Source organism: Apodemus sylvaticus, chromosome 17 (assembly GCF_947179515.1).
Source record: "Apodemus sylvaticus chromosome 17, mApoSyl1.1, whole genome shotgun sequence".
In the NCBI taxonomy this organism is placed as follows: Eukaryota; Metazoa; Chordata; class Mammalia; order Rodentia; family Muridae; genus Apodemus; species Apodemus sylvaticus.
This window is the reverse complement of record NC_067488.1, coordinates 32,764,061-32,777,165: the sequence shown is the minus strand read 5'-3', so window position 1 is coordinate 32,777,165 and position 13,105 is coordinate 32,764,061. Positions and strand designations below refer to the sequence as shown.

Here is a 13,105-nt window from a genome sequence, read left to right as displayed (position 1 = left end):
CCAGGTGTGATGGATGGTTCATGCCTGCAGTCCAGCCGAAGTGAGGCTAAGTTCAAGACCAGATTATATTATACGTAGTAAAACTGTCTCAAGCAAACAAATGAAAATGCCTACTGTCTGCATGATACTTGAAATCCTTTATTTTATTCCTTTGTACTTAAGGAGAATAATATTAGTAAAGTGAATTGTCACGCTGCTGATACATAATGGAGAAAAAAATGCAAGTTTGTGTTTTTGCAGAGACTTTAAAACTGTTCTTCATGCTTGCAGATCTTCTCCTTCCTGAGATGGTGTATTTTGTGTTTTAGATAATCGAACATACCACTTTCAGGCAGAAGACGAGCAGGATTATGTAGCGTAAGTACTTTCAAAATGACCGTGCAGTGGTTTGAAATTAAAGCATTATTAACTACCCTGGTGGCTTGTCACTTCTTTCCTGTCTCTGGGCCTTCACACCTGACCCTTCTCTCCATCTGCCCTGACTGCCTGAGATACTCAGCCCTAGCATCAGTACTACGAGGATTGTTGCCCCCTTGTCTCTGCCTGTAGCTTCTTCCCACAGCTGTTTGTCTGGTCTATATCCATGCACAGCCATTTAGAGACCCTAAGCTCTGAGAACAATCCCTGAGCCTTGCTTACTTTATGATTGTGCGACCTTGTATTGAGGTGTCTTGCTTGGTTGGTGTTTAGTTACAATTTTAAGTCACTTGGGATGTTCACAGGTGCTGCCTAGATGCTTAGCTGTTCTTGAGAGAAGCAGAGGCTGGCTCTAAGGGAGGCACTGGCTGTGTCCTCTTGCTGGACACGCATAGTGCAGTCAGAGGGAACCACGTGCAGTGGGAAGAGCTAGGTTGGGTCTCACATACCACAGGGACTGCAGCCTGAAGTCAGTTTCCTTCCTTTCTCCCTCCGCTGGCCTAAAGTTCAAACAGTAGGTTATTGTATTCTCAGTTGTTTCCATTGATAAAAAGGCGGTCAATTCAGTCATTTTTGAAGTATTACATTTTTATTTTTTTCACAAGTAATTTAAACCAAGTTTTATGAACTACCAAAATTCAGTGCCCATCAGTAATTCCTTCCTTACCTCCATGAAGCCCCAGAACACTGTTCACACCCATTTGCCTCCCGCACTTCTCCTCCCACTCCTGTTTCTCTGAGTACTGTACTCTCCCTGATCTCAGGCTCTGACAGGGACTCTGAAAGAGACCAAGAAATGGAGCACAAGTAAGTAGAGGTGGGAGAGAGAGGAGAGGAGCTAAGGGAGGCCAGCCAGCTGCCAGGAGTCACAGGAAGCAGTGAGAACCAGACAGAGACAGAGGGCATGGCGTTGGCTCTCAGCTCAGGGACCGACCAAGAAGAGACCCATGTGCTGGGCCACCCAAACTTGGATTCTTAGGGAACTGCCCAGCGACGGCTTTCTACCGAAAGGTAACCCTGGCCTGAGCTAAGGAAGCTAGGAAAGTGTTCTCTGCCTTCCCAGTGGAGGAAACCTATTGCTTGATATCACACCCTTGAGCTGGGTGACTCGAGTAACTGGGAACAAGAAATGAAGATGCCAGGAAAACTATCCCCTCCCCACTCCAGATTTAGAGAGGCCTAATTCTTATTGACATCACGTTATCCTAAGTGTACCTTCTGTTTTGTTAATACTCACCCTGAGAGAGCACACAGAGATTTAGTGTGCAAGTCACAGTCTTAGGAAAACTACTTTGCATTTCAACTACCTTGAAATACCACTTTGATTTTCCTAATTTCTCTCTTCCCTGGTCCTCAAAGCACTAAGGGGGGGGGGGGAGCACGTGCAATGAGAAATCTGGGTGAAGCCAGGAAGGAACCCACTTGATCTCATTCTCCTCTGTCTCAAGCAGAAGCCTTCCATATCTTAGGACACACAAATGGTCCATGCAGGGCTGGGAGGTGCAGGTTTTCTGCCTGTGGAGTGTGGCATCCAAAGTAAAAGACTCCCACCAGTCTCTCCTGAGGTTATCGTGCTTTGACTCTCCGTGGACTCTGGTAGAGACGAGGAACTTTATTTCCTCTATTACCTCCGGCTTTACATAGCAGCACTGGCTTTCCTTTCCCATGTAAAACTGTCCTGTGAATGAAAGCAAGATTTCTCCTCACCAAGGAAGGGGCAGGTATCAGCAGTTGCACATTTGAAGTCTGGAGACCTGAATCTAGTCTCAGTGGCTCTGTTTCTTCAAACAGATGATCTGGCCTCAGTTTCTCATGCAGAGACATCTGAGTGGTTAGGGATTATATATCTCACAAAACTTCGAGAGTGGAAGTAGAACATAGAACCATACTGACACATAGCAGTTGGTTTTTATCTTAGAAACTCAAAATGAGTTTTGTAGCTTGTATCCTCTTTCATTTTTTGGTCTACCTGTTAAATTAAAAGAGTTTAAAAGTTAAAAAAGAAACCTTGCAGTGGAATGGGATTACAACTCATTTTGTAAGGTGCTTACCTAGCATTCACAAAGCCCTGTGTTCAACTCCCCAGCATGGTATAAGCCAGGTCTACTGGTGCATGCCTGTAATCTCAGCACTTAGGAGATGGGGGCAGGGGGATCAGAAGTTCTGAGTCATCCTTGGCTACCCAGTGAGTTTGAGACCAGCCTGGGGCACATGAAACCTTGTCTCAAAATCAAATAGATATGCATTTAAGGTCACTGTAGTCTTAGCCCTTTTGAAATGTAACTATTCTGTTCTGTTCTTTGAGATTTGAATTAATTTCTTTTGAGAATGAATTAATTGTCATTGGATATACATTCCCTGCTTATCATGATAAACTTTTTTTCAAATCATGAGCCTATGGCAGAGCCTCGAGCCCCTGGCATAATGGCAGGTGCTCTGAAAATATAGATTGTGTTAGTGTAAGCCAGTCCAACTCAAGACCTAGGGTAAGTCACAGAAATTTTCTGATATCCAGCCTTATGGTGTTTTAAGCCCCAAAGTAGAGGCTCTTGGAGGATTCTGTTTTTAAAACTAGGTGAATCAAGTACCTAAGAGGTCCTGGTACACATTAGGTGTCCAAGTGTCAAAGTGCCTGACACAGTGACAGAAAGCAAAACTGAGCCTACACCCACTGAGATCTAGTGAGAGTCCTGTTAAAGTGCCCCATTGGCCCCCTACACCCACTGAGATCTAGGGAGGATCCTGATAAAGTGCCCCATTGGCCTCTTACACCCACTGAGATCTAGTGAGAGTCCTGATGAATGCCCCATTGGCCCCCTACACCCACTGAGATCTAGTGAGGGTCCTGATAAAGTGCCCCATTGGCCTCTTACACCCACTGAGATCTAGGGAGGATCCTGATAAAGTGCCCCATTGGCCTCTTACACCCACTGAGATCTAGGGAGGATCCTGATGAAGTGCTGTCATTGACCTTGCTGAAACAAGTTTCGTGAGTTGTGCCAGAGAAAAGACTCGGGGTTGAGAGTCCATCCTGCTCGTCCAGAAGACAACAGTGCAATTCCCAGCACATTAGTGCCTCAAAACCACCTATAACTCCATGTTCATGGGCTCTGATGTCTCTGACTTAGGGCACCTGCACGCACATATATACACATTCACACACGGCTTAAAATAAATTGCAAACGTTTTTTGAAAAAGCAATCTCTAGGGATGGTCTTCTAGAGATCATGAATTCAACAGGATCCAGTGGCCTCTTCTGGTGTGTCTCAAGACAGGGCCAGTATACTCACATACCCTTAAAAAAAAAATGTGATCTTTCTCATTTCTAACTTGAGTCTAAGTAACAACAGTAAATAGAACACCTAGACCTGCTTCCCAAGTGTTCCAAAATGCTGGGGTTCTTTCTCAAAATAAACTGAGGGTGAGCGCCACCTAGAGTCACGTCTGTGCCTTTCAAGCACATCACCCAGCCCCCTGGTTTGTCTTAATCTCTTGCTGCTGCATTTAACTACATAGGTCTTCTGGGTAGTGCTTTGCTTCATATTCTGCCACCCTGTATTTCATTCAGACAGCAGGCTCAGCCCAGACCTCTGTGTATTAAAGGAGCAAACAGTAGCTGTCTATGCTCCATGTAAAAAAGCAATGATTTGGCCATGGCTTGGTTTGCTTTTCTGTTTTGTTTTTGAAAAGTAAATTTGGGGATTTTTCTCTCGTTAATGAAAATGATTCAAGCTGATTTTAGCTTTGGGAAATTACATGTACCCCTCCTGTGATTTTTTTTTTCTATAAAGGGGAAAAAAATCACTCAAAAGGCAAGCACATTTTGGTTAAAATTCCTTTTTAATTTTTTTCAAAAAAAAAACATAAATGCAAAACTGATACATATATTTAAATTTGATATTACTTAAAACATTTTTCACCTCTGTTTCACAAGATAAAGTGTGAATGTTTCACCTATGTCATCAAACAGAATTCTCAGACGGAGAGAGCTAGATGGTTCAGTGGCCAAGGTGCCTGCCACCAGGCCTGACAGCCTGTGTTAGTGTTCTAGGACCTGCATTCTGGAAGGTACACCTTGTCCTCTGACTTCCTTGATACATGTGCTGTGACATGCATGACCACACACATTAAAAACACACCAAGAAAATAAATATATGTGTCATAAAAAAAGACATTTGAATCGGAATATTTTATGGTTGTTGGACTTTCAGGTTTTATATATAGCTTGGAAAGAGAGGATTTGTTCAGTGCGTGCTGTGTCTCAGTATAATCATACCCACTGCTGTGATATTACTTTCACCATTACTGACAAAATACTCAACAGAAACTATGTAGAGACTTCATTTCCTGGATCAGAGGAAGAGTCGGTTATAGCAGAAAAGGCATGATGACCAACAAGGATCTGTCTGTGGCAGTGGGAACTGGTTACATCTACAGATCAGGGGGGAGAGAAAGGGAAGGATCACACCAGCAGCACCATCTAGAAGCAAGTCCTCAAATGTGAGCTTGTAGAGGGTTCTTGTATTTAACACACTGCATTTTATGTGTCATGCCCAGGTATACTCCCCCTTAGCAAGCATAAACTTTATGACTGCTATTAATATACCCCGAGTGTTCACTGTTAAATGTCCCGGCAGGAAGCAGATGCCTTCCTTCTGTTGAACACATCCACCTCTCCCTGCTCCCTGTCATTGTGTGCTCGTACCTTATACGAATCCTCTTGGCTCAAGCATCCCCCTCATTCCGCCCACACAGGAATGGAAGCACCTGTATATTCACACAGGGTATCAGTTACCGTCTGTCATCCACTCCAGCCATCTCTCTGTGTGTCACCTACTCAGCCATCTCTCACTTGTTGCTTCTCATTATTTTATTTCCATTTTATTTGCTTTTAATTTTTTATGGTCTAATGAATGAACCCATGACTTCATATGTGCTCAAACAACTCTAACCATCTCTTCCAATTTACCTTTTCATTTTTCCTCCCTTTATTGCCAATTCTGGGGGGGATCACTTGAGAGAGGCGAGGGATTTTGAAAGTTCCTCTTGAAGGTAGGTTTCCAATGGAGGAAGACAGTGGTGGCCATGCCCTTAGGAAGGCTATCTACCTCTGGTATCTTGACCACAGGTGGATATCAGTACTGACAAATAGCAAAGAAGAGGCCCTGACCATGGCCTTCCGTGGTGAACAGAGCACAGGGGAAAATAGCCTGGAGGATCTGACCAAAGCCATCATCGAGGACGTGCAGCGGCTCCCTGGGAATGACATCTGCTGCGACTGTGGCTCGTCAGGTACTCGTCCTGTGCACGCTGGCCTGTCAAGCCTCTTCTCTGTGTAGCCATCAGTGGGGTGGTGCTTGAGTTCCCTAGAGTTTGAGAGCCGACTTAAACACACACAGCATGAGTTCTTCTGAGCTTGACGATTGCCCTCAATGGGCTGCTCTTCCCTACTCTGTTTTCCCTACCTGTCCTACCGAGAGAGTCACCTGATGCAGAGTGCTTCTTCCCTGAGTGTGCACCATGATCACTAAGGGGATGAGGACAGGACGTGGTGCTCCTGAAGTAAGTGTAGGTCTGCCGTGCCCAGCCTGAACAGTGCTAATTCAGTTCAGGTGTTTTGCTTTCTCTGCTGCTGACCTCGCAGTGCATGTATCCGTAAAGTACCAACATCTTCCTCTTACAGATAGGGAGAAAAGTGATTTGCTTAAGCTTGAAATGCACACCTGGTGCTTCTGAAGATTGAACCAGAACGATGAGTTAGAGCCACTCGTATTCTGAATGTACACAATGGTTGTAGGATTCAGTGCTTCTCAGGTCTTCAGCCCTGTCTGGGACTGGGGCAAGAAGGGAATCCTGCCTAGCACAAGGCCTGAGACTGTAGCTAAGTGTTGAAGGGATCTGAGAGCCCCTGCATAAAGCCCCAGATTCCTCCATCAACCCTTGCCTGGAACTGATTCTTACCAAGGTTGACACTGGGTGAGTCTCCTCTGTAGCTGACAATATGAATGACATGTCTTGTTTCATCAAATCTTTTCCACAGAACCCACGTGGCTTTCAACCAACTTGGGTATTTTGACCTGTATAGAATGTTCCGGAATCCATAGGGAAATGGGGGTTCATATTTCTCGAATTCAGTCTTTGGAACTAGACAAATTAGGAACTTCCGAACTCTTGGTAAGTCCTGCCCTGCGCTTTAGAAGAAAGGTTTATTGTCTCAGTATTTAATGTATTAATCTTGAGAGATATGTTTAATTTTTTATGGTTAAAAATAATTATAAAACTAAATGGATTTGCCTGAGCACATAGACTTTGAGCTTTATAGTCTATAGTGATTCCTGCTTATTTCTGTTTCCTGTTTAAGGAAGCAGAGTGAACAAGAGTGGAACTATCTCATCTCTGTAGAAAGGGCTTCTTCCAAGCTGCTTTGTCCGTTAGGAATTAGGTTTCATACAGTTCACTACAATGGTAATTAAAGCATGTGTGCAAGTTACCAAGTGGTTTATATTGTTAAAACTAATGACTGAAAAGCTTTTCCCAATTTAACCTTTGCTGCCTGGATATTTGTAAAAGCAGATCTGACTTGTTAGCTAGTATCGCAAAACCAGTTAGCCTTAGCTTAACTTACATAGTTACTAAGGGAAGAAACTGCTTGATGATTTGAAAAACATGAAAGATATGAATACTTAAATGTGTTTTTCTTTCTGCCTTTCCATCAGATTTGAAACCTTTGCAGAGTTCATGATATACTGTAAACAGTAGTGAAAGGCCCAGGTGGCTTCCCATAATGTCTCTGGCCATGGGTCCTTGTCTTGGATAAATTTAGCCCTAGTGCGCTGTGAGAGACTTTGCTGTAAGAATGGAACTTGTTTAAGTGAAACTGAGTTCAGATGAAAGTATCTCTGGAGGATGTGAATGAACCAGCGTTGATCGGCAGCTTTGTCTGCACAGGTGCACCAAACAGGCCAGGAAGGCAGTCACTCAGCCGCAGCTCCAGCCCCTGGAGCAGCCACTGGTGACAGTGTCTTGTGTTGTATGAGCCATTCACTTAGGAAGTATAAACTTGCGCTTTCCGTTTCACTTTGGGTTACAGAGAAAAGGCTCAGTCATAAAGAGCGCTAGAGCTTGTTCTCCTTCCGTACAAAAATGGTATCATGGCAGATCCGTTACTTACGAACCTGAAATCTGAGTCTCAATGCCGGAAGTGAGAAAGTCCAAATATTAAACACTCACAGTGCAATAAACCCAAGACTTTTTAATCTAGAGGCCTGTTTGCATGAACATGCGAAGTAACACAGATGACAAAAGGCCCTTCTGAAAGACACAAAGATTTAACAATCCTGAGTCCAGAAGTAAAATGTTTTGTGGATAATGCTCTGCTGCACCCACAGCACCTAATCTGTACCCAAGAAGACGACAATCCTACTTTCTTTTCTGCCCACCTAAAGTAACATAATTCAATATAAAAAGAATGTATACTGGTGTTTGAAAAGCTATGGTTCATGAGTTTAGGCTCCCACGTGGAGGTCTGTCTGTCTGTGTGTGTGGAGGGGGAAATCAGGTCCTGTTCTGGTCAAGCGACCATCACATCATAGCTGCAGACAGTATGCTTTGGCGTAAGCCATCCCCACTAGATTCTGAACACCTTTGAGAAACGAGCACTGCTGCCACCTCTACCTCCAGGTCACAGTCTAGTACCTGGTGTGGGACAGGTGCTTGGGAAACTTCTCACCAGAAAAGGGATAGTTGTGCACTCAGAGTCAGAGGAAGGAAAATACATATACAAAAATCTTAAAAGCAAATAATAGAAGTCTATTGGCCAGTTGTAGAGAGCTTACTGTGTTCTGTTTGTTTATATTACAGCTGGCCAAGAATGTAGGAAACAATAGTTTTAATGATATTATGGAAGCAAATTTACCCAGCCCTTCACCAAAGCCCACCCCTTCAAGTGATATGTAAGTATTTTGAATTTTGAATACTTTACTAGTCTATCCTCTTCTCCTTCCCCACTTGAAAACAGAGACAGAAAACAAAAAACCAGCTAGCCACATAGTCTCCCTCTCACCCTATCCCCCAGCCCCCATTATCAAGAAAAGACTAGAAAGATATTCTGCAACAGGCAAGTTTCTTCTCAGCAGTGCCTTCCGTGGACGCTGCTGCCCAGTGCCAGCTTTGTGGAGCAGGTCTTTGGGATGGTCATATCTGGTCGCACTGTGCTGTGGTAATAGACGTGCCAAGGCAGCAGCCGGAGAACTCTTCCAGATACAGACGTCCACAACCCAAAAACAGTATCTTACCAGAATTATAAATCTATTAACCCTGGACCAGACTCTTCCACTTCTGGAAGAGTCTATTTTGTGGTAGGAAAAAATAATAATGGGACAAAGGGAGTCTGTGATGACAGAGCACCATGCAGACAGATGTGAAAACACTAAAGTCCCGTGTTCCAGTTGATACCTGTTGAAAAGCGAAGCGCAATAGAAAGCAGACTGCCTTCTGGGAAAGGACAGATGGGTGATGGGGAAAAGAAACACACCTTCTTGACCTAGACCCCCCCCCCCCCATTGCCAGACTCAGAAACTGGATTGTGGCTAACCTCAGAATTAAACCTCCTCATTCCTGCACTACCTACCCGAGAGCCAAATGCACTGTGTGCATACTTCTGCATACTCGGCTCACTAAGAAAGCTTGTGGGTGTTTCAGTCCATAGGCAGCCGGTCTCATTGCTGTGGCCCAGGCTGGTAAGGCAGAAGGAAACAAGGCAGTAGTAGGTGGTGGGAAAGGACCTGCTTACCTCACAGCAGCGAGAAAGCACAACAGGCCAGAAGTGACCCAGGACAAGCTCTCCCCTTCATAGACACACTGCAGCCACCCGCTGCCTCCAGCTAGCCCCTACCTTCTAATAGTGAATTCAGCCATGAAACCAGGGGCGCACCCACCCATCAGTGGGGTGAGTACCCTTGTGGCCTGGCCAGTAGTGTGTTAGTTACTGTCACTAACAAGAGATACATGAGCCCAAGAGGGGTGCTTCAGATCTAAGTCAGAACAACATACACTGGAATTTATCCTTGCTTAAGGAACTTGACAGTAACTAGGAAACTGAGAAAAGTTTGTAGTCTGCCGAGCAGTGGGTGCTCACACTATTAATCCCAATACTCGGGAGGCAGAGGCAGAGGCAGACAGATCTCTGAGTTCCAGGCCAGCCTAGTCTACAGATGGAGTCCCAGAATATGCAGAGGTATACAGAGAAAACAAACTATGTAGTCTAGCATAGAAGCAGGTATGAGAATTCTTGATAAACACCTTCTGATGACACTTTCTTTTTTTTTGTTTTTTTTTTTGTTTTTTTTTTGTTTTTGTTTTTTTCTGATGACACTTTCATTTTACTTTTGAGCCACATAAATCAATTTATTTTAAAAACAGAACTTACACTTTAATAAGTAGGTAGGAACTAGGAACATAGCTCAGTGGTAAAGTGCTAGCCTGGCATAAACAAGGCCCTGGATTCCACCCCCAGTACTTAGGGGATAAAACTGGAGAGTTCTCAAGATTGAATCCTACACCTTGTACATGATAAAGACTCTACCTCAGCCACCAACTGCTATGGATAAATAGGAAGAAAAGCTAATTCTTACTCACATAGTTGGGAAGGCTCTATGCAGGAAGAAAGGACACCATTCTTAATATTTGGCTAACGCTTCCATGGATACCAAGTTTGCACAAGTATTAGAATTTTTTCCAGGGCGCATTCAGTCTGCAATCATGAAGTCTCCCATGAAGGCTTCTTGGCAGCTATGGTCTTTTGTTGAGTTGTGCACATGCTTACACTGTGCTCATTCTTTGCCAAGGAAATAGCAAAGCAAACTGCAGTGTAAACCCCTCCGGAGCTCGGTGCCTTGGGTCTAGCAGGGAAGGCAGACATTGCCAAAGAGATCAGATGGCTGTTTACAGACCCATGATTGTGGGAAGGGTGCTACAGGAGTTCAGTTCCAAACATACACACCACAGAGCTAATAGCTGCCTGTAGCTCCATGTCCGGGAGATCCAACACCCTCTTCTGTCCTTCTCAGGACCTGCAAGCAAGCATATGATGCACGTAAACTCAGACAGGCATGTATGTAAATTAATCAGTATACGCATCTTTAATATGCCAGTGAGTAGATGTCCCCATTTTAAAATGATAAAAACCTTACGTTCATAAAGTTTAAGTACCTTTTGTAGCATCTCATAACTGGCATGTTGTCGAAGCATTTGAACCCAAACCTCATGTGTTTTTACTAATTAGCGCATATAAATGGGAAAGGTCAGGAGGTGGACAAACAGTTTCTGGAGTATCAGACGGTGTCATGTGATTCTAGTTCTTTCTCTCTGGCTCTCATCTGATTTTCCCTGAACTGACTTCCATTTCAGTCTTCTTCTGTAGGTGACAGAGTGACCACTGGGCATTGAGGCTCTGTGCTCTGCTTGGGCCTGAGAGGTAGGCCCAGTCTCCGAGGACCACTTGAGTTTCTGTGGTGATGGTGATTAGGCACCACAGGTCCACTCGGGCTTCTGAAGAAGTCTCTGCAAGGAAGGCAATTCACCTCATCCATGTAGCACTTCTGGCCTGAGGGGCAGATTTAATAGCAGCCTCATTTTCTCTCCTATAAAAGGGGTTAGAGCCAAAATAAAATCCTCTTTACAAAACTCTAGAAGCTTAATTTGTCTCAACTTTTAAAATTTTCCCACATACGCTGTGAATTTGAAGTATTCATAGAATGTTTCTCTTATGTAGAAAAGAAATCACCCATGATCTCTGTGCACATTAATTTTACTATTGTATGTATTTTACTATTATATCAGCAAATACACAGTTCCTTGTTCTGTGTGTTGGACTTGGTGTAAATCCTTGTTTGTTGTTTGAAATACAGCACATTTAATTAAGGAAAGGGAGAGTCGACCTGGTTTTCAGCTCTTGAAAAGCAGAAATGCTCTGACCATTTTGTTTGTTTCAGGACTGTACGTAAAGAGTACATCACTGCAAAGTATGTGGACCACCGCTTCTCCAGGAAGACCTGTGCCTCCTCCTCAGCCAAGCTCAACGAGTTGCTTGAGGCCATCAAGTCCAGGGACTTACTTGCACTAATCCAAGTCTATGCAGAGGGGGTGGAGTTAATGGAGCCACTGCTGGAACCCGGGCAGGTAATGGCTCAGGAGCCAGAGGATTAAAAAGGAAAAAGTAAGCATGTTGTGGTGGCATACATCTGTGGTCTCAGCACTTGGAAAACGTGGCCGAGTCTGAAGCGAACTGGAGGCCAGCCCTGGGCTGCACCCCAGAGTCAGTTTCAATGAGGGGTCATACATTTCTAACTCAATTTAATGAGATACATATACATTAGAGAACTGGAGAGACGACATGCTCTTGATAATTGCTTGGGGTTCCTTGGCAGTGAGGGTGCTAGAGGCATGATCACTGAGTTCATATCCACCCTCCCTCCTCAGGAGCTCGGGGAGACAGCCCTTCACCTTGCCGTCAGGACCGCAGACCAGACGTCTCTCCATCTGGTTGATTTCCTTGTACAAAACTGGTATGGCTTTTGTTTTTCATCCGAATGAACTGAGTAATGATTTACAGCACAATCCAGAACTGTGTAAGACCTATTTCCAAACCCGAGTGCTCTGTGGTCAGCTGGTTAAAAGGCCTTTATTGGCTGTGAGTGCTCGGTTGCATCCCTTTGTCTCTGCCTGCTTTATAGTGTGCCTATAGCTATGTGTATGATCTGCTAGGTGACAGAAAAAAAGCCTAGAAAACACAGAGCGTAGAAACTGTGCTTTTAAGCATCTGAAGAACTTCTTAAGGCATCTGTCTGCCTCACAGATGAGCGAGGACCTGTGGTCACACAGTCTTTCTAATAATGCTGCAATCTTTCAGTGGGAACCTGGATAAGCAAACATCTGTGGGGAATACAGTCCTGCACTATTGCAGCATGTATGGCAAGCCGGAGTGTCTGAAGCTGCTGCTCAGGAGCAAGCCCACCGTGGACATTGGTGAGTGTGGCCGTTCTCAGGCGTCCCAGAGCACCGAGGCTGCGCATGCGTGCGACTTACTCACTGGGTCTTGTTGCCTCTTGAAGTAGTATCCTAGATAATTATTAGTGTTTATTCTTCTACTGTTTCAGTTAACCAAAATGGAGAAACTGCCTTGGATATAGCGAAGAGACTCAAAGCTACCCAGTGTGAAGACCTGGTAAGCTAAACTAGGATAGGAGGCCATGATCTCAGCGATACCAGACTGCAGCGGCCATGAGGTGTCGTTCTGAGAGGATGGAATTGGGGAAGGTGAAGTGCCTTGTTGATAACTAGCTGAAGAGATGCAGATGAGTGCTAAAGTGCATTCAGAAGAGTTGGGGAGGCCATGGCTTCCCTTCTTAGTGCGCTTGTCGCCCTGGAGACCCACACCTTTGTAGGAGTGAGGGTTAGGGCCGTGCCTAGTGTTGGCCAGAACACCAGGCTGCTTTGCAGCTGACAGCAGAGAATTCCTTAGGCAGTCCCTTGAGAGCTGGGAAGAGTGTAATGGTTTTCTGCACGCTAAGCACCCTCCCTCCTGCCTCCCAGCCTTCTGTACACTCGCCTTTTCCGCCCTGCTGCTTCTTCCCTAATCTCCTGGACCTTCACATGAGCAGGATTCTCTTAACCACAGTGCATGGTGTCT

At 44.7% G+C, this 13,105-nt stretch overlaps 1 protein-coding gene across 5 annotated transcripts in view; it reads left to right on the top strand.

Moving 5' to 3' along the window:
* Asap1 (ArfGAP with SH3 domain, ankyrin repeat and PH domain 1) overlaps positions 1–13,105 on the top strand; it is a 295,049-nt gene that overhangs the window by 245,192 nt on the left and 36,752 nt on the right. For all 5 annotated transcript variants that reach the window (XM_052161438.1, XM_052161439.1, XM_052161436.1 and 2 more), the window contains 8 exons: positions 309–357; positions 5,546–5,709; positions 6,458–6,591; positions 8,278–8,369; positions 11,409–11,595; positions 11,896–11,981; positions 12,326–12,441; positions 12,573–12,640. In XM_052161438.1, coding sequence (XP_052017398.1) covers positions 309–357; positions 5,546–5,709; positions 6,458–6,591; positions 8,278–8,369; positions 11,409–11,595; positions 11,896–11,981; positions 12,326–12,441; positions 12,573–12,640 — 896 coding nt within the window. The remainder of the gene's footprint in view (positions 1–308; positions 358–5,545; positions 5,710–6,457; positions 6,592–8,277; positions 8,370–11,408; positions 11,596–11,895; positions 11,982–12,325; positions 12,442–12,572; positions 12,641–13,105) is intronic.